This window comes from Lynx rufus, unplaced genomic scaffold (genome assembly GCF_022079265.1).
Source record: "Lynx rufus isolate CCGP_SWC_20201006 ecotype Redwood Valley unplaced genomic scaffold, mLynRuf1.p SCAF_3, whole genome shotgun sequence".
NCBI classification, from domain to species: Eukaryota; Metazoa; Chordata; class Mammalia; order Carnivora; family Felidae; genus Lynx; species Lynx rufus.
In genome coordinates this window covers 159,743,903-159,765,564 of record NW_025814845.1, presented here as the reverse complement: position 1 = coordinate 159,765,564, position 21,662 = coordinate 159,743,903, and the positions used below count along the sequence as shown (strand labels likewise).

Here is a 21,662-nt window from a genome sequence, read left to right as displayed (position 1 = left end):
CCCAAACATATGACATGAAGACTGCTAAAAAACAAAGAAAATCTTGATGGCTTAAAGAGAAAAGAGACACAATTTGACAGATTTTCTTTAGAAAATATGGAAACAATATGACAATAAAGTAACATCTTTAAAATGCTAATAGAGATAGAGTTTCCATTTCAGGATGGCAACACAAAAAGATTCTGAAGTCACTTCCTCCCATAGACATACCAAATCTGCAGCTAGATATGGAAAAATTTCATCTCAAAAAACTAAAAACTAACTAAGCAATTCTTACACATTGGACAAAGGAGAAAACTCTCATAGAATCCAGTAGGAGAGGCAGAGAGAGACATCACACCAGACATGGCAATCCACAATCATGAAGGAATACAAAACCCAGAACAATAACACTGAGAGTTGGAGTGGCTATAGAAATATCACACACACACACACACACACACACACACAGTATAAGAAAAAAAATGTTACTAAGACACCAAAGAATTTTTACAATAAGATTGTCAACGCATGAAGAAATATTACAGAAAATATTACAAACATATCCCCTAGGAACAAAGCACCAAAATCTATTAAATAAAAACTGGCAGACTTGAAGGAAGAAGTAGGTAAAAATAATAGCTGACATTCTGTCAACTGTCAATAATGGACAGAAGAAATAGAAGATCAAGAAGGAAATACAAAATTAGAACAACACTACAAATGAACTAGCCATAACATATCTATAGAACACTCTATCCAACAAGAGCAGGATACATATTCTTCTCCATGCATTTGGAAATTCTCCAAAATGGTCATATGTGAGGCCAAAACAGTCTAAATAATTTGAGAAGAAATTAAATCATATGAATTATGTTCTCTGAATACTCAATTATGTTTTCTGAATACAATGGAATTAAATTAAAAATCAATAATAAAAGTACATTAGGGAATGTACAAACATGGTAATTAAAAACCACACTCCTAAATAACCAAAGCATCAAAGAAAAAAAAATCTCATGGGAAATTAGAATATACTTAAGATGAATAGGAATAAAAACATGACATACAGAAATTTATGAAAAACATTGAAATCACTATTTGGAAATTGATATCTGTAAATGCTTAAAATAGGAAAGAAATATTTCAAATTAATAACCTAGAATTTTATCTTAAGATATTTAAAAAATATTCTAAACATAAAAGGAACAGAAGGAAAGAACTAATAGGAATTAGAGAAGAAAATGATAAAATAAAAAAGACACAAGTGACAGAGAAAATCAACAAAACCAAAATTTGGTTCTTTGACAAGATCAACAAAGCTGGCAAATTTGAATTATTAATCAGGAAACTTCCCACAATGAAAAGGCTGAGTGTGGATGACTTCACTGGTAAATTCTCCAAAATTTTCAGACAACATAATACATTGCAGATTGTTCCCAAAACTATGAGTAAGGAATGCTTTTTGTGTCATTCAATGTGACTTGATTATTAAAACAACACAAGACAGTTCAAAAAGAAAAAAATGTTAGAACAATATCTCTCACATATATAGACATAAAAATTTCAAGAAATCTACAGAATTAGGAAACAAAACAAATGAACATGAGGGAAATAAAAGAGAGAGGAAAGCCAAGAACAAACTGAACTGTAAAGAACAAACTGATGGTTACCTGAGGGGAGGTAGGTGGGGGGGGTGGTTTAAATAGGTGATGGGGATTAAGGAGTGCAATTGTGATGAGCACTCATTGTTGTATGCAAGTGTTGAATCACCATATTGTACACCTGAAACTAATATTACACTGTATATTAACTAACTGGAATTTAAACACAAACTTTTAAAAAAATCTACAGTGATGAATAATAAAATGCCAGTAAACTGAAATCTAGAGCATATTAAAGCATTATTAGCAAAACCATTAGCATATTCTATTACCAAGTAAGATTTGTTCCTGGAATACAAGGATGATGTTATATACCAAAATAGCAGAATAAAGGGGAAAAAACACATGATCATGTCAATTGATGCACAAGAAGCAAAACTTGATGCATTTTAATGATAAAAACACTTAACTAACTAGAAGTAGAAGGAAAGTTCTTCAATATAGTAGAGGCCACCTATAAAAAACACAGTTAATATAATACTCAGTGGTGAAAAATTGAAAGCTTTTCTTCTAATGACAAAGAGCAACACAAGGATGCCAGATTTTAGTAGAAGTCCTACTCTAAAGCAAGAGGCAAGTAAAAGAAATGATAGGAACTTAAATTGGAACAGAAAAAGTTAAGTTATCTCTGCTCATAGTTGCCATGATTGTATATATAAAGAAAATTCTAAGGATTTTACACACACACACACACACACACACACACACACATTCACACAACTAATAAATAAATTCAGCAAAGTTTAAGGATACAAAAATTAAGGCATCAATTGCATTTCTATAATTAGCAATGAAAATTCCCAAAAGAAACCTAAGTAAACAATTTTATTTATCAGTGCATCAAAAAGAAAAAATACTTACAAGTAAAATTAACCAAAGTGAAGTAAAACTTATACAATGAAATCCACAATGTGCTGCTGAAGAAAATTAAAGAAAACACAAAAATGGAAAGCTATCCTATATTTATGACTTGGAGGAAAAATATTAAGACGGCAATATCATCCAAAGTGAGCTACAGCTTCAATGCAAACCTATTAAAACACCAACAATGTATCTGCGGAAATAGAAAAACCCATCTTAAAATTCGTATGGAGTTTCAAGGTCCTGAAATTGTCAAAATAATCTTAAAAATGGAGAAAAAACTTGGAGATCTCATACTTCCTGATTTCAAAACTTACCACAAAAGCTACAGTATTCAAAACCATGTACATTGGCATACTAACATACGGATATATACACCAACAGACTAAAATAGCCACCCCAGAAGCAAATCCTTCCATATATGTCTAATGATTTTTATGTGTGCCAAAACCATTCAATAGGAAAGGACAGTCTTTTCGACAATTGGTGTTAAGAAAACTGAGTATACACATGCAAAAGAATGAACTTGAACCCTTACCTTACAGGATATTCTAAAATTAACATGAAATGGATTAGACACATAAATGTAAGAGCTATAAACATAAAACTTTTTCTTAGATATGCTGAGGATTAAGGAGTGCACTTGTTTTGATGAGTACCGGGTGTTGTATGTGTGTGTTGAATCACTAAATTGTACACCTGAAACTAGTATTACACTGTATATTAACAACTGGAACTTAAATAAAAACTTTAATTTTTTTGTGTATAGTTGACACACAATGTTACATTGCTTTTAGGTGTACAACATAGTGATTCAACTTCTCTACACATTATGCGAAAAACTATAAAACTCTTAGAAGAAAATAGAGAGGGAAAGTTTTTTGACATTGGATTTAGCAATTAGTTCTTGGATATAATGCCAAAAACATTGGCGACAAAAGAAAATATAGATAAAACTGTTAAAAACAGTTGCACATGAAAATCAACAGTGAAATCAACTTTGATAGATATGGAGTTTCAGTTTGGAAAAGTGAAAAAAGTTCTGGGGATGGATGATGGTGATATTTGCAAAGTAGTGTTAATTGTAAAATGACAGTGAATTGTAAAAACAGTAAAAATGGTAAGTTTTATGTCATGTATATTTTTTTCACAATAAAAATAAGAAAAAAATCTCAAGCATATACCAAGAATCCATAACTATCAATATAAAAATGATAACACAACTTGACCAAGTGGTATCTCTTCCAGAAATGCAAGGCTAGACATTAGTGTAATGCACCATATCAATAAACTAAAAGACAAAAAAAATCACTTAATAGACACAGAAAAAGGAGTGGAAAACCTAGCATTTTACTCTTGATTTAAGGAAAAAAAAAACCAGCAACCTTAACAAACAGGGCAACTGAAATGGAACTTCCTTAACCTAATAAAGAGGATTATGAAAAAACCATGGTTAATATCATCCTTACTAATGAAAAACTCAAAGTTCAACCCCTAAGATAAGGAACAAATCATAATATATGCCCTGAGTACTTCTACTCAATATTATATTGGAAATACTAGTCAGGAAAAAAAGCCAAGAAGAAAAAATAAAAGGCATATAGATTGTAAACTAAGAAATTAAAATATATCCATTTTCCTAAGACATTTTCTGACATATAGAAATCCTAGCTACCTATTAAAAATAATTATGGGAACTAATAAAGAATTTTAGCAATTTTGCAGGATAAAGGTTCAATATTCAAAGTCAATTTATATCTCCACACTAGTAATGAATAATGAAATTTTTTAAAAACCCTATACATAATAGCATCAAAAAGAATAAAATATTAAGAAATATGTTTAACAAAATAAGTGTAGAGCTTGTATACTGATAATTACAAAACTATAAAACATTTAATTAAAATTAGCTGAATACAATAAAAATAATTGGAAAGACATCCCATGTTCATGGATTCTAAGCTATAACATAGTTAATATAACATTACACCTCAAATTGATGTGTAATTCAACACAATTACTATCAAAATTCCAGCTGACTTTTTTTCAGAAATTGTCAAGTTGATTCTGAAATTTAAGAAATGCAAGAGTCCCAGGATATCCAAAATAATCTTAAAAAGAAAAAGTTGGATTACTCACATTTCCTGATTTGTAAACTACAAGGCTACAGTAATCAAGACAGTGTGCTACTGACATAAGAATATAGATGTATTAGATCAGTGGAGTGGAATTTACAGTCTAGAAATAAATTGTTTTACAATCAAGTGATTTTTTAGCAAAGATGTCAAGTTACTTAAATGGGTGAATAATCATCTTTTCAACAGTGATGCTGAGATAACTGGGTATCCACATGCTAAAAGAATTAAGTTGGACCACTTTTCACACCATATACAAAATTAACTCAAAATGGATTATAGACCCAAATTTAAGAGGAAAAGGTATAAGACTCCCAGGGAAAACAAATCAGGACCTTGAATTAAGCAATGCTCTGTTAGTGCATTTGGTGTTAGATATAACACCAAAATCACAAGCACATACAAAAAAAAATAAATAAATTGAACCTAATCAAAATTAAAACTTTGCATTTTAGAGGAGGCCATCAGAAAAGTGATGACATAATTTAGACAACAAAAGAAAATATTTGTAAAACATGAATTTAACAATTAAAAAATAGGTGAATGATATAAATAGATATCTTTCCAAACAAAACATACAAATGGTCAATAAGAACATTGAAAAGATGTTCATCATTAGTCTTTAGGTAAATGCAAATCAAAACCACAAGATACCACTTCATACTCATTGGATCATCCACAGAATAACTCAATATTACATGGATATCAATTCAACTAAAATTAATGCATGATTTAATTTATTAATCTAGTACTTAAGTTCATATGGAAGAAAGCCAAGCCAACACATATGAAGAAGATACAAAAGGAAGAAGACAAAACTTGTCTCTGAGATATAAATGGAGAGAAATTAAGATAGCATAAGACTGGCACAAATAGAGAAAAATGACCAAGAGAACAGAGGAGGAAATTGAGAAACATTCACACTTTTAAGTTTATAAACAACCAATGAAGCAACAAAACACACGATTTTTAGCAGATATCATATTGCAGTGCATTCAGGAGTATTAAGTTGTGACAGTAAAGGTGGTCATCAATATGCTGTAATATTAAATTGGATATATGTCAAACAATACACACACACACACACACACACACACAGAATTACATTCATACATTCATCCTCTGCCTCCCTCCTTTAAACCTTAGCCAGCTATTAATTTATCTTCTGTCTTAAATATTTGCCTATTCTGTATGCTTACTATAAATGGAATCATAGAATCTGTGGTATTTTGTTTCTGGCTTTCTTAGGTTAGCATAAAGTTTTCAAAATTTATTCAAAATTTATTGGTAAATACCAAATATCATCACTTCTTTAATTTTTATTGACTAAATAATATCCTGCATTTTATTTACTAGTTCATCAGTTGATGGACATTTGGGTTGTTTCTACATTTTGGTTATTATGAATAATGGTATTGTGAACATTTGTATACAAGGTTTGTGGGGACATATGTTTTAAGTTTCCTTAGGCATATATCAGGGGTTAAACTGCTAGGTTCAAAATTTTAAGGAACTTCCAAACTGCTTTCTAAAGTATCTGTACCATTTTATATTCCCACGAGCATGTGCATAAGAATTCAGATGTTGCCATACTCTCCCAACAATTCCTATTGTCTTTTAATTATGGCTATTTTAGTAAGTGTGGAGAAGTATCTTGTTGTGGTCTCAATTTGAATTTCCTTAATGACGAATAATGTTGAGCATCTTTCATGTGAGTAATCACTTCTTTAAAAAAAATTTGTTGTTTAATGTTTATTCATTATTGAGAGACAGACACAGGGTGTGAGCAGGGGAGGGGTAAAGAGAGGGAGACACAGAATCTGAATCAGGCTCCAGGCTCTGACCTGTCAGCACAGAGCCCAACGCAGGTCTTGAACTCACAGACCGTGAGATCATGACCTGAGCCGAAGTCGGTCGCCCAACTGACGGAGCCACCCAGGCGCCCCCGTGATTAATCATTTCTATGTCTTGTTTTTAGAAATGTCTAATCTAATTTTTTGCTTATTTGTTAAACTACATTGTCTTTTTATTGTTGAGTCAGATGAGTTTCTTATATTTTGTATATATTTTGTCTATAATTAAAAATATGGTTGGCAAATATATTCTCCCATTCATCGAACTGTCTTTATTTATTCTGAGAGTGAACAAACTAGCAGGGGAGGGGCACAGAGAAAGGGAGAGAGCAAATCCTAAGCAGGCTCCACGCTGTCATCTCAGAGCCCAATACAGAGCTCAAACCCATGAACCATGAGATCGTGATCAGTGCCAAAACCAAGAGTCAGACACTTAACCGACTGAGCCACCCAGGTGCCCCTCTCCACTTTCTTGAAGAATGAAAGCTTTTTAAATTTTTGAAGTCCAATTTATGCCTTTTTCATTCATCACTTGTGCTTTAGGTGTCATATCTAAGAAAACACTGCCTAATTCCAGGTCACTAAGATTTATGCCTATGTTTTCCTGTAAAAGTTTTATAGTTTTAGCTCTTACATTTACGTCTGTAATACATTTTAAGTTAATTCTTGTGTTTGGTGTGAGGTAGGGGTTCAAATTCATTCTTTTGCATGTGAATGTACAGTTGTTCATGCACATTTATTGAAAAGATGTACAGGGTATTTTTTGCTCATTAAGAATTCTGGGTGGGTGAGTAGTTATTTTCTTTTAGCCATTATAAGTATCTTTACTTTGCCATCTAGCTTCTGTAATTGTTGACAAGGAATCTGACTCCACTTGCTTTTTAAAAGGTACTGTGTCGGGGCGCCTGGGTGGCGCAGTCGGTTAAGCGTCCGACTTCAGCCAGGTCACGATCTCGCGGTCCGTGAGTTCGAGCCCCGCGTCAGGCTCTGGGCTGATGGCTCTGAGCCTGGAGCCTGTTTCCGATTCTGTGTCTCCCTCTCTCTGCCCCTCCCCCGTTCATGCTCTGTCTCTCTCTGTCCCAAAAATAAATAAAAACGTTGAAAAAAAAATTAAAAAAAAAAGGTACTGTGTCTTTTTCTCCCACTTTAGATGTTTTGTTCTCCTCTTTTCATTTTTTTTTCCTAGTAGTTTTGCTATGATCTCTTTATGTGTTTTTTTTTTTTTCTTTAAAGACATTCTTCCTAAGATTCTGAAAGCACCTTGGGGCGTCTAGGTAGCTCAGTCAGTTAAGTTTCTGACTTAGGCTCAGGTCATGATTTCACCATTTGTGGGTTTCAGCTGTGTCAGGCTCTGTGCTGATGGCTCAGAGCCTGGACCCTGCTTCAGATTCTGTGTCTCCCTCTGTCTCTGCCCCTACCCCGCTCATGCTCTGTCTCCCTCTCAAAAATAAATGAACATTAAAAAAATTAAAATATCATCAATACAGTGTATCTTGGTTTTTCTAGTTATTTTCTCATAGTTACATATGTCAGTACTTGCTACATCCTTTCCCTAAATTTAATATTTAATGGAGGTTTTATATTTAACATAATTACAAAATATTTAAATGTAAATAAGCTGTCTTAGAATTTATTCTCTTATTTTATGTTATTTTTTTAACTTTGTTTTTTCCTTTTGAGTTAATCGAGAATTTTCTTGCTTTTGTTTTTCCCCTTATAAGCTTTTTTTTAATTATTTTTTTTTAATGTTTATTTATTCTTGAGAAAGAGAGAGACAGAGCATGAACGGGGGAGGGTCAGAGAGAGGGAGACACAGAATTTGAAGCAGGCTCCAGGCTCTGAGCTGTCAGCACAGAGCCTGATGCAGGGCTCAAACTCAGACTATGAGATCATGACCTGAGCCAAAGTCGGATGCTTAACCGACTGAGCCACCCAGGCACCCCTCCTTTATAAGCTTTTATTTTCAAATTATTTTATTATTATTCTTGTAGCTTGGATTATAAAATGAATACTTGACTAATGCTAATTTTTAATTTCTCTTTAGTGCTGCATTTTATTGGAATGATTGAGTTTTGCTTCAGTTTTTTTTTTTCCTGGTGAAACTATTTTTTTTTCCATTTTTATTCTTCTAGGGGTCAACTTACATTTTTGACATACTAATAACTTAATTTCATATTATTCTTTATATTTTGAAATATGTTTTTAAAAGATGTGTTTTTTAGCCAACATTGAATTTTGCTAATTTCTATGATGCTGATTTCTTCTTGCTTAATTCTTCTGTCTCCTCATTTAGTTTCCCTTTTTGTTTTTAACATCATTCACAATCAGCCCTTACAGAAATAGATTTGGAAAGCAAATTATATGAGTTCAAATGTGTGCTTTCACATACTTTTTTTTTTATAAATTTTTTTTTTTTTCAACGTTTATTTATTTTTGGGACAGAGAGAGACAGAGCATGAACGGGGGAGGGGCAGAGAGAGAAGGAGACACAGAATCGGAAACAGGCTCCAGGCTCTGAGCCATCAGCCCAGAGCCTGACGCGGGGCTCGAACTCCCGGACCGTGAGATCGTGACCTGGCTGAAGTCAGACGCTTAACCGACTGCGCCACCCAGGCGCCCCTTCACATACTTTTTTTTTTAATCTATGTATTTAACATTGGGTGAAATTCACAATTTTACCTGCCAGCTGAAACAGAAGTTCTACCTTTTCAATGATCTAACCAATATGCTTATTTTTACATTTTAACCAGTATTCCTTTCAGATCAAGATTTTCTTTCCTATTTCTCCCTTTCTCTTTCTTTATTTATCTGTATGTATATATAGGTAGGTAGATAGAGATAAATAAATAGATGATATGGATGATAAGGAAGACATGATACAGATATAGATAAGAGATAGGTAGAGATCAGTGATAGTAGATAGATGATAGACAGATAGAGAGATAATTGATAGATGATAGATATATATATATATAGAGAGAGAGATGATAGAGAGGGAGAGAGAGAGAGAGAGAGGAGACAGAGAGATGGAGAGATAGAGATATCTTTCTTCATAATTTCCTTTGTGGTTCAAATCATCCAGTTCCTGGGGAGAGCACTTAACCATTCTATGTTTCTTTCCTTATATCTTTGTTTTGCCTTTCTTCAAACCAATAGTCATTCTATGTCATTGTATGTCCATTTTTGGAGTTGATCATTACTTTGCAACTCCTTTTTACACAGAAATTAAAGTAGGCAATTACCCATTAGAGTTGAGAAAAGGTTGAGCCACTTGGCTATTTATATGAATATCCTAAATATTTCCTCGTCAGTCACTCTTTTACTTCTGTTATAGACATAAAATGCTGCTGCCATTGCTGCTGTCTCCATCTTCTTCAGCAAATGATTCCATGTATATTTAGTACCATGTGTACTCAGTGCACATCATCTTTCAATTATTTGATAGTTACTGGATCCTCATTACTCCTTTTTGTGATTTTCATAAACTATCCTTGTAGTTCCCAGGTGTGAATGTGTGTATCTGGCTGTATCTGCATGTGTGATTTAAATTCTACTCATGCTGATTTATATTTATGGTCCTTTAATGTCCACAGCCATATGTATGTATTTTATATTTACTAAGAAAACTATGGATATGGAGTGAGAGAGGGAAGTGTAACTTATATTCAGTCTGCTTTTTTCCTTCTCAAATGAATAGCCCATAGACTTTGAATCTTTTCCCTTATTATTTTGTGGAAATAATTCATACCTTTAATTCCAGACAACTTGTCTGATATTTTTTTACAGCATTCCTTAACTTTTTTCTATAATCCTTTAATATATATATATACATATATATATATACACATATATATGTGTGTATGTATATATATATATATATACTAAAAATCGCATTATTTTTTAAAAAATTTTTTAATGTTTATTTTTGAGAGAGATGGAGTGTGAGTGGGGGAGGAGCAGAAAGAGGGAGACACAGAATCTGAAGCCAGCTCCAGGCTCCAAGCTGTCAGCACAGAGCACAACGCTGGGCTCAAACTCACAAACTGTGAGATCATGACCTGAGCCAAAGTCGGACACTTAACCAACAGAGCCACCCAGGAGGCCCTTACATTATTTTTTAAATCACAATTATGTATCAACATCTACTTCTTTTTGGTTTCCAGAAGAACACATATAAGAGAAATAAAATTATAATAAATACCTTCACCAAATAAATCCACACACTGTTTTATCCCACTTATACAACTTCCATTCAGACAAAGCCATTGATTCTCTCCACATGGATGCCCATTCTGAATAAAAAAGTTATCTTGACATGTTGCAGATGATCCATTGCAATATTCAGGGAGATCACATTCATCAGAGGAAGGTCTACATATTTCTCCTTTTGCCAAATACTGATGAAATGAAGTAAATAATATTGAATAAAGCAGAATGTGAACATACGAATAGAATAAAAAAGATGACTTTGTTCAGAAAAATTTAAAAGGCTCTTACTTGACAATTTTTACAGCATTCACCAATATCACAAGTTGAACCAACTGTTAATGTACATGTGGTATGATCACAACATGAGTTTAAGTTAGCAGCACAATCCTGAAAGGAAAATCAAATGCTCTGAAGTACCTTCCAACTTTTACTCACACTAGATAGATATTTTAATGGTGACAGAATATTATCTAATATACAGATAGGTGCTTAAATTACATGTTGGCAAACATAAAAAAAATAGAGCCACTTATATATTTACTTAACACATATTTATTGGTTACTACTCTGCTATTCTGTATACTCTTTCTATCCCTAGAGTAGGTTTGACTATACTGTAGTAGGATTTTTCTGAAACTCTGAGTCCACCAAAGCCAAAACATCAAGCTCTCTGGCTCTTGTAGACAAACAGATAGTTAAATACAAGATATAAAATAAATCGAAACTATGATTTATCAGTTTCATTATAGTGACTAGTTCCTAATCAGCCTTTATGAATCTATTGTGTTTTAATAAGCCTATAACTTTTATGGGATGTTCAAAGTTTAATTTACTTTTATTCTCTAAAGGCAAAGAGTTAGAAAATAATATTTCTAAATATGACTGAAATTATGATTCATCCATATCTTATTATGCCTTGATTAATGTTATGATTCATCCATGTGATTTTGTTTATAAAAATTCTATTATTACACTTAAAGCAACAGATAAGAATAGAGAAGATTGGAGAGACAATGCTTACACACACACACACACACACACACACACACACTTTTTAAATTGTCAGGGATTTGGAATAGGGTTAATTGGGCAAAAATTTCAATAAGTTACACAAAAATAAGTCATGGATTTCAGTAGTCTTAATATGAGTTATAGTCAAATACTTATTAGGGCAAACTAAATTTGAAATATTTTCCAGAACTATTCTGCCTAATCAATGTTATTGTTATTGCTACCCATACGGGATTCCAGAGAGTCAAGTTATATCACAGGAACTGGCTCACTTATATTATAATTAATAGAACTAAGATACACAATTGTCAATTTTTACTAAAAATTTTCAAAGTGTTTACATTCAGACCCAAACAAGAAAAACACAAGTGGGTACTGGAAAATAATTTCTTAAAAGCATATCATCCAACTAGGTATCTAAAAGTTCACTTTCTTATTGGGGACAGTACACATTCATGACCTCAGCTATTGCTGTAGGGAAAACTGAACTCCTTTTATGTATTGATTTTCTCACATCCATACACCCATTATGAGTCTCACAATCTCTCTCTCTCTCTCTCTCTCTGAGTGCATTCCTTTCATCTCTAGTCTTCCCACCTCCCTCCAATCAAGCAGCTTTATCTAAGATTTTTGTGGGTTGGAGAACATGCATTTGTTGATTGTGAATGATCCAAACATTTTTTTTACTTAAATATTGACCTGCATTAAAATATTCAAAGCCACAAGCATGCCTCATTTTCTGTTGAATTGTGAAAACTTTGTATCTATTTTCCTGAATGCCAGCAGATATTAAGCTTGGAAGAAATGTGGGCATTATCTTATTTTATCGTGCTTCATTTCATTGTACTTTGCAAACATCACTTTTGTTCATTTATTTGTTTTTACAAGTTGAAGGTGGCAACCTTAAATTGAGCAAATCTACCAGCATCATTTTTCCAACAGTCTCTGTGTCACATTTTGGTCATTCTTTCATTATATTTGTTATGGAGATCTGTTTTCAGTGGCTTTTGATGTTACTATTGTGATTTTGGAGAGTGTCATGAACCATTGTCCATATGAGACAATAAACTTAATTATGTTTTGACTGTTCCACTGATGAACTGCTCCCCTCGCTCCTTCTTTTCAGGCATCCCTATTCCCTGAGACACAACAACATTGAAATTACAGGATTATTAATTGGCCTAATTCAAGTGAAAGGAATAGTCAAATGTTTCTCACTTTAAATCAAAAGCTAGAAAGGATTAAGCTTAGGGAGGAAGGCATGTTGAAAGTTGAGAGAGGCCAAAGCTAGGCCTCTTACACCAAAAAGTTAGTCAAGTAGTGAATGCAAAAGAAAAGTTCTTGAAGGAAATTAAAAATCAATGAATGCATGGATGATAAGAAAGCAAAATGGCATTATTGCTAATATAGAGAAAGTTTTAGTTGTCTAGATAGAAGATCAAACCAACCATAACATTCCCTTAAGCCAATGTCTCACCCACAGGAAGGCCCTAATTCTCTTCAATTTTATGAAGGCTGAGAGAGATAAGGAGGCTGCAGAAAAGTCTGAAGATGGCAGAGGTTGGTTCATGAGGTTTAAGGAAAGAATCTGTATCCATCACATAAAAGTGCAAAGTTAAGTAGCAAGTGGTGATGTAGAAGCTGTAGCAAGTTATTTAGATGTAGCTAAGATAATTAATGACGGTGGCTACACTAAACAACACATTTTCAATGTAGACAAAATAGCCTTCCATTGAAAGATGTCATTTTCATAGATAGGGAGGTGAAGGTAATATCTGGCTTCAAAGCTTCAAAGAACAGGGTGACTCTTGTTGGGGGCTAATGCAGCTATGACATTTAGTTGAAGGCAATACTCATTTACCATTTCAAAAATTCTAGGGCTCTTAAAAATTATGCTAAATCTACTCTGCCTGTGCCCGATAAATGGAACAACAAAGTCTGGATGACAGCACATCTGTTTACAACATGGCTTAGTTAACAAGCAGAACCCCCGAGTCTGGCTTGCAAAAGCGGAGGGGCCTGACGGACTGTGTTCCGACAGCAAGCGCGACTTAGCATCTGGGAGGTCATAAGTTAATAGCTCTGCTCGGAAAGCGGGAAGGCTGGAGGACAAAGGGAGGGTGAGCTGCGGAGCCCCCGGACGACAGAGCTCAGTTTGGCAGGGAACAAAGGCGCTAGCCAGCGCCATCTCCCCCGCCCATCCCCCAGCCAAAATCCCAAAGGGAACCGGCTCTGGCCAGGGAAATTGCTCGCTCCGCGCGAACACCCAACTCTGTGCTTCTGCGGAGCCAAACCTCCGGCAGCGATCTGACTCCCTCCGGCTGCCACAGGGCCCCTCCTGAAGTGGATCACCTAAGGAGAAGCGAGCTAAGCCTGCCCCCCCTGCCGCCGTGCACCTTGCCTTCCCACCCCAGCTAATACGCCAGATCCCCAGCATCACAAGCCTGGCAGTGTGCAAGTAGCCCAGACGGGCCACGCCACCCCACAGTGAATCCCGCCCCTAGGAGAGGGGAAGAGAAGGCACACACCAGTCTGACTGTGTGGCCCCAGCGGTGGGCTGGGGGCAGACATCAGGTCGGACTGCGGCCCCGCCCACCAACTCCAGTTATACACCACAGCACAGGGGAAGTGCCCTGCAGGCCCTCACCACACCAGGGACTATCCAAAATGACCAAGCGGAAGAATTCCCCTCAGAAGAATCTCCAGGAAATAACAACAGCTAATGAGCTGATCAAAAAGGATTTAAATAATATAACAGAAAGTGAATTTAGAATAATAGTCATAAAATTAATCGCTGGGCTGGAAAACAGCATACAGGACAGCAGAGAATCTCTTGCTACAGACATCAGGGGACTAAGGAACAGTCACGAGGAGCTGAAAAACGCTTTAAAGGAAATGGAAAACAAAATGCAAACCACCACGGCTCGGATGGAAGAGGCAGAGGAGAGAATAGGTGAACTAGAAGATAAAGTTATGGAAAAAGAGGAAGCTGAGAAAAAGAGAGATAAAAAAATCCAGGAGTATGAGGGGAAAATTAGAGAACTCAGTGATACACTAAAAAGAAATAATATACGCATAATTGGTATCCCAGAGGAGGAAGAGAGAGGGAAAGGTGCTGAAGGGGTACTTGAAGAAATAATAGCTGAGAACTTCCCTGAACTGGGGAAGGAAAAAGGCATTGAAATCCAAGAGGCACAGAGAACTCCCTTCAGACATAACTTGAATCGATCTTCTGCACGACATATCATAGTGAAACTGGCAAAATACAAGGATAAAGAGAAAATTCTGAAAGCAGCAAGGGGTAAACGTGCCCTCACATATAAAGGGAGACCTATAAGACTCGTGACTGATCTCTCTTTTGAAACTTGGCAGGCCAGAAAGAATTGGCACGAGATTTTCAGGGTGCTAGACAGCAAAAATACAACATGGCTTAGTTAATATTTTAAGACCACTGTTGAGAAACACAGCTCAGAAAAAAGAATCCTTTCAAAATATTACTGCTCATTGACAATGTTCCTGGTGACCCAAGAGTTCTGATGGGGAGGTACAAGGAGATTAATGTTGTTTTATGATTACTAACACAACATCCATTTTCTAGCCCATTGATCAAAGTCTATAATTGCGATAGTGATTTTTCTAACAGACCTGACCAAAGTAAGTTGAAAACTTTCTGGAAAGGACTCACTATACTAGATGCCATAAAAAGCATTCATGATTTATGGGAAAAGGTCAAAATACCAACATTAACAGGAGTTTGGAACAAGTTGATTCCAATTTTCATGAATAGCTTTGAGGGGGTCAAGGCTTCAGTGTAGGAAGTAATTACACATGTGATGGAAATAGGAAGAAAACTCTAATTGGCAATGAAGCCTGAAGATGTGACTGAATCACTGAAATCTCACGATAAAACTTTGACAGATGAGGAGTTCCTTCTAATGGCTAAGCAAAGAAAGTGGTTTCTTGAGATGGAATTTATTCCCACTGAAGATGCTGTGAAGATTATTAAAATGACAACCAAAGATTTAGATTATATACTTTTTTTTTTTAAATTTTTTTTTTCAATGTTTATTTATTTTTGGGACAGAGAGAGACAGAGCATGAACGGGGGAGGGGCAGAGAGAGAGGGAGACACAGAATCGGAAACAGGCTCCAGGCTCTGAGCCATCAGCCCAGAGCCTGACGCGGGGCTCGAACTCACGGACCGCGAGATCGTGACCTGGCTGAAGTCGGACGCTTAACCGACTGCGCCACCCAGGCGCCCCTAGATTATATACTTTTAGTTGATTAAACAGCAGCAAAGTTTTAGATGATTTACCCCAATATGAAAGAAGTTCTACTGGGGGTAAAATGCTTTCAAACACCACCACATGCTTACAGAGAAACTATTCATAAAAGAGCCAATGAATGCAGGCAGGTTCATTGCCATCTTATTTTAGAAACTGCCACAGACACTCCAACCTTCAACAACCACCACCTTGATCAGTCAGCAGCCATCAGCATTAAGGCGAGATTATGACTTGCTGAAAGCATTCTTCAGTGATAAGGTATTTTTAAGATACGTACCTTGTTTTTTCAGACATAATTCTATTTCACACTTAGTAGACTATAGGATAATATAAGCATATAATTGTATGTACTGGGAAACAAAAAGAATCATTTTATTTACTTTATTGTGATATTCACTTTGTTCTGGTTGTCTGGAACAAAACCCACAAAGCTCTGAGGTATTCCTATACGAGGGAAGAACACACTCAAGAGGGAAAGTGAAAACCTAGGTCAACATAGTTACAGAATTAATGATCTTGAAAATCATCTGTAAGGATAATCTATGAACCACTGAATCCATATACTGATATGTAAGTGCACTTATCAGTTTATTAAAATTTCTATATGCCTTTTTAACTTTTTTTCAGAAAAGTGATTTTGATTCCCTAGGGAAAGTGGCAGTATAAAAATTTATTTATAATTTTTCACACATATCTTCCAAAGTAGTACTAACCTCTGCATTCCCACAGTCACACTGTTCTCCTTGTTCCACTTGTCCATTACCACAAACCACAGATTTGTATGATGGATCTAAGTGTGGCTGATTTTGAAGACATTGGGACTTTGGATTTGAAATAAAAGTTGCAAAATCCTCCATGCTGCAGTTACTAAAGATCTTCACACCACTGGAATGACTAAACATACATCAAACTTCAAATTTTTATGTTAAGTATTACTTCATAAATTGCCTAGACTTGGAATAAAGCTATTTAATAATATTCCACAACAGTCAAAATGCTCAATTTTGTTAGTGTCAAAATTTTATTTTCTGTACAAGGGAAGTCAATTGTGCAAGAATTTATATTAAATATTTAGTTAGCAATAAATGATGGAATTTTATTGGTTCTTATATTACACTCACTCATGACATTGTTTTCTCTTACATTTCCTACCTCACAAAGTACTCTGTTTCATTTGTTGCTTCCTTTTCCTTTCACGGTCCCTAAATATTATAATATCCTGTATTAACAAAAGAGATTGAGCTTTTCACTTCTTTATATTTATTCATAGATAATCCTGAAGTACGTATTTTGAATAACACCTATACCTGACAGCTCAGATATTGGTGCCTATAGCCCTAATATATCACCTAAACTCAAGAGTCCAATACCAACTTTTTACTCAGAGATAACATTTCTAAACCCACATCTAAAATACCACCCACTTACATCTTTATTCTTTTAGTGACACTTATTATTCTTTAATATTTATCAACAACCAAACTATTATTTATTTAATTATTTACTCATTATCTTCCCCTACTAGTTTTTTAGCTCCAGGAGAAAAGGCATTCCAACTATTTTGTTCTCTAGCACATATATAGCACATATATATATATATATTTTTTTTTTTTAAATAAATGAGTCCATGGAATAAACTATCTGTTGTAAATAGTACATTCTTTTGTTGATGTTGCATTATGGCTTTTATTATTCTGAATAGTATTAATACATGAAAAAGTTATATTCATAAAGATTTATAATTTGATGACAGATATAGCTAATATGAATTTATTGGATTTTACAACAATAGACTCAAACCTTAGTCCTTTGGACTATCACAGGGAAATATTATTTACATGAGGATCATGAAAAAATTAGTGTTTTTAAATTTTTTGGAGGTCACACCCTATTGAACATACTCTACCATTAGAATAACCACAAATAATTGATTTATTATCACATTGCCAAAAATTCAGACGATTTCTATCTAAAGGAGAAATGATAGAACATTACTAAAAAGTAGGCAATGTAAGATGTGTTTACTATGTGTGAACTCATTTATAAGGGATACACTTCTGGGTATAAATTAGTGTTGACATTAGAAAGAAAATAGTCATAATTATATCCAACTAGACAATTAATTTGAAGCTTGAGTCTTAGCAAACACTTGCTGGATGTTCTCATTCTCCATTCTCTGATTTTTCCTTGATAATTGAGCTTCTGGTTTTCAGTCAAATACAAGGCTTCCTTGTGTAGTGTCTACATTTCTTAGCCTTTTGTAAAGTTAGGATAACATCTATATAAAGGTCAGATAATTGGCCTAAAACAAAACCATAAATTTAAATTATAGAAAGTAATGTTGACAGCCAGGTTTTTATTCTATTGGTGACTATAATTTTGGTTAACTGTTGTAGTCAAAGCTTCCATTATGAACTATGAGATGATCCTGGATATGAAAGTCACTGTGTAGAAATCAATGTAAAATTATACTGTGAAATGTCATGCAATTAGTAGAATTCTAATTTCCCAAAATAAAAATAACTTATCCTTGATTTAAGCTGTTATTACTTTGGGGTTTCTGAACTTACATTTATTTTATTTATTTTTTTTTTTAATTTTTTTTTCAACTTTTATTTTTGGGACAGAGAGAGACAGAGCATGAACGGGGGAGGGGCAGAGAGAGAGGAAGACACAGAATCGGAAACAGGCTCCAGGCTCTGAGCCATCAGCCCAGAGCCCGACGCGGGGCTCGAACTTCCGGACCGCGAGATCGTGACCTGGCTGAAGTCGGACGCTTAACCGACTGCGCCACCCAGGCGCCCCTGAACTTACATTTAAATCTAAAAACAAATTCCATCCCAATAAATACAGATATCAATCAGGATATTGCTTTTTTTTTTTTTCAAAAAAAATTTTTTTTTCAACGTTTATTTATTTGTGGGACAGAGAGAGACAGAGCATGAACATGAGGGGCAGAGAGAGAGGGAGACACAGAATCGGAAACAGGCTCCAGGCTCTGAGCCATCAGCCCAGAGCCTGACGCGGGGCTCGAACTCACGGACCGCGAGATCGTGACCTGGCTGAAGTCGGACGCTTAACCGACTGCGCCACCCAGGCGCCCCAAGGATATTGCTGTTTTAATGACATTTCAAACATTCATTTTCTTACCACAATATTGCAAAGCATTGACAGCAGGATGCAATGTTCTCATTACATTGAGATGGATGGTACTAGAATAGATCATCTTTTGCTTAATCCATAAGCAAAACATGTGTTCAATATTTGCATTTTTTAGAAGAAGCAACACTCATTAGAAGCAAAGTTAATAAAATCTGTCTTCTAATATAACATTGAGGAAATTATTAGAGGCACTTCAATTAGTAGCTAAAAACAAATACAACACTTCAATGCATTCTCCTACTGTGAAGTTTGTACAGCATAGAGATAATCAAACAAAAATGGAAAACAAAAGATAAAAATAATTACTATCATTAAATAAGTCTCAATAAATTTCAAAATATGTACATCCAAAACCAATAAATATTAAATCAGAAATAAATAATAAAAAGGCATCTAGATGATCCACGAATATTTGAAAATCAACTGAAATACTTCTAAAACAATCTGCTAGACAAAAGGAATTACAAAGAAAATGAAAATATTTTAACTAAATGAAAAAGAAACACAAAATATCAACATGTCTGATATGCAATAGAAGCTGTGGTTAGACTGAAATGTACAGCTTTAAAGGGCTTACACAAAAAGAAAAAAAGGTTTAAAATAAACTATTTGAGTTTTCACATTAAAAATCTAGGGGAGGGGCACCTGGATGGCTCAGTCAGTTTAGCAACCGACTCTTGATTTCAGTTCAGGTCATGATCTCATGGTCGTGAGATTCAGCCTCACATTGCTATGATCACAGAGCCTGTGAATTCTCTCTGTCCCTCTCTCTCTGCACCCCTCCTCTGTTCACATTCCCTCTCTCAGTCTTTCTCAAAATAAATTAAAATAAACAAAAAAAATCTAGTTTACCCCAAAGTATGCATAAAGTTAAGAAAAGAAATTGGGCAAGTGATGATAAAGAGTCAATAAAATTAAAATATAGCCTTAAAAATCAATTAATTTGATAAAGCCCAAGTTAGAGAGATTGAGAAAAAAAAGAGAACATATAACAAATTATATGAGACATAAAAGAAGTAATATCACTAGAGATCCCAGTGACTTAAAAAAAAATAAGTGGAATTTAGGTTTGTGAAGATGGCAAAGTAGGAGGACCCTAAGCTCACTCCATCCCATGTTTACAACTAGATATCACTCACATCCCGTTAAGAAACCAGAGATCAATCCAAAGCTTGGCAGAATAAACTCCACAAATAAATATAGAGAATAAGTCACACCAGAGAGGTTAGGAAGGACATATGGTGGTTGAGAGCTGCCCACAGGAAAGAGGCTCTGAGAAAAGAAACCACCAGGGGATCCACATAGAGGAAAATGAATCCCCATACACCCAACGCTGTGCTTCTGTGGATCCATCCCTCTGCCGGGTCGGCCTCACTCCTGGGGCTGCAGGTCCCCTCCTGCATGGGACCACCGATGGCAAAGCGAGCTAAGCCTACCACTTCCACCCCTGTACAGCTTACGGATCCACCCCAGCTAATACACCAGATCCCATAGAAGCAGCACCACAAGCCTGGCAGTGTGCAAGTAGCCCAGACAGGGGCCACACCACTCCACAGTGAGTCCTGCCCCTGGGAGAAGGGAAGATAAGGTACACACCAATCTGACTGTGACCCCAGCAGTGAGCTGGGGCAGACATTGGGTCTGACTGTGGCCCCACCCAACAACACAAGTTACTCTGGACAGCACAGGGGAAGTGCCCTGCAGTTTGGAGCCACTGCAGGGACTACCAGAAATGACGAAATGGAAGAACTCTCCTCAAAAGAAACTCCAGGAAGTAGTGACAGCTAATGAATTGATCAAAAACGATTTAAGCAATATAACTGAACAAGAATTTAGAATAATAGTCATAAAATTAATCGCTGGGCTTGAAAAAGGCATAGAGGAAAGTAGAGAATCTACTGCTACAGATATCAAGGGGCTAAGAAATAGTTATAAGGAGCTGAAAAATGCTAGAAATGAGGTTCAAAATAAAATGGAGGGGGCCATAGCACGGATTGAAGAGGCAGAGAAGAGAATAGGTGAATTAGAAGATAAAATTATGGAAAAAGAGGAAGCTGAGAAAAAGAGAGATAAAAAAATCCAGGAGCATGAGGGGAGAATTAGAGAACTAGTGATGCAATCAAATGGAACAATACCCATATCATAGGAATTCCAGAAGAAGAAGAGAGAGAGATAGGGGCTGAAGGTGTACTTGAACAAATCATAGCTGAGAACATCCCTGATCTGGGGAAGGAAACAGGCATGGAAATCCAAGAGGCACAGAGAACTCCCTTCAGACATAACTTGAAGCAATCTTCTGCACGACATATCATAGTGAAACTGGCAAAATACAAGGATGAAGAGAAAATTCTGAAAGCAGCTAGGGAAAAACAGGCTCTAACCTACAAAGGGAGATGCATAAGACTAGTGGCAGACCGATCTACTGAAACTTGGCAGGCCAGAAAGGAATGGCAGGAAATCTTCAATGTGATGAACAGAAAAAATATGCAGCAAAGAATCTTT

General features: G+C 35.4%; 1 protein-coding gene across 1 annotated transcript in view; it reads right to left on the bottom strand.

Moving 5' to 3' along the window:
- ADAM2 (ADAM metallopeptidase domain 2) overlaps positions 1 to 21,662 on the bottom strand; it is a 140,936-nt gene that overhangs the window by 35,428 nt on the left and 83,846 nt on the right. The window contains exons 12-14 of the mRNA XM_047092421.1: positions 16,712 to 16,892; positions 10,990 to 11,088; positions 10,694 to 10,889 (exon numbers count right to left, since the gene is read on the bottom strand). Coding sequence (XP_046948377.1) covers positions 10,694 to 10,889; positions 10,990 to 11,088; positions 16,712 to 16,892 — 476 coding nt within the window. The remainder of the gene's footprint in view (positions 1 to 10,693; positions 10,890 to 10,989; positions 11,089 to 16,711; positions 16,893 to 21,662) is intronic.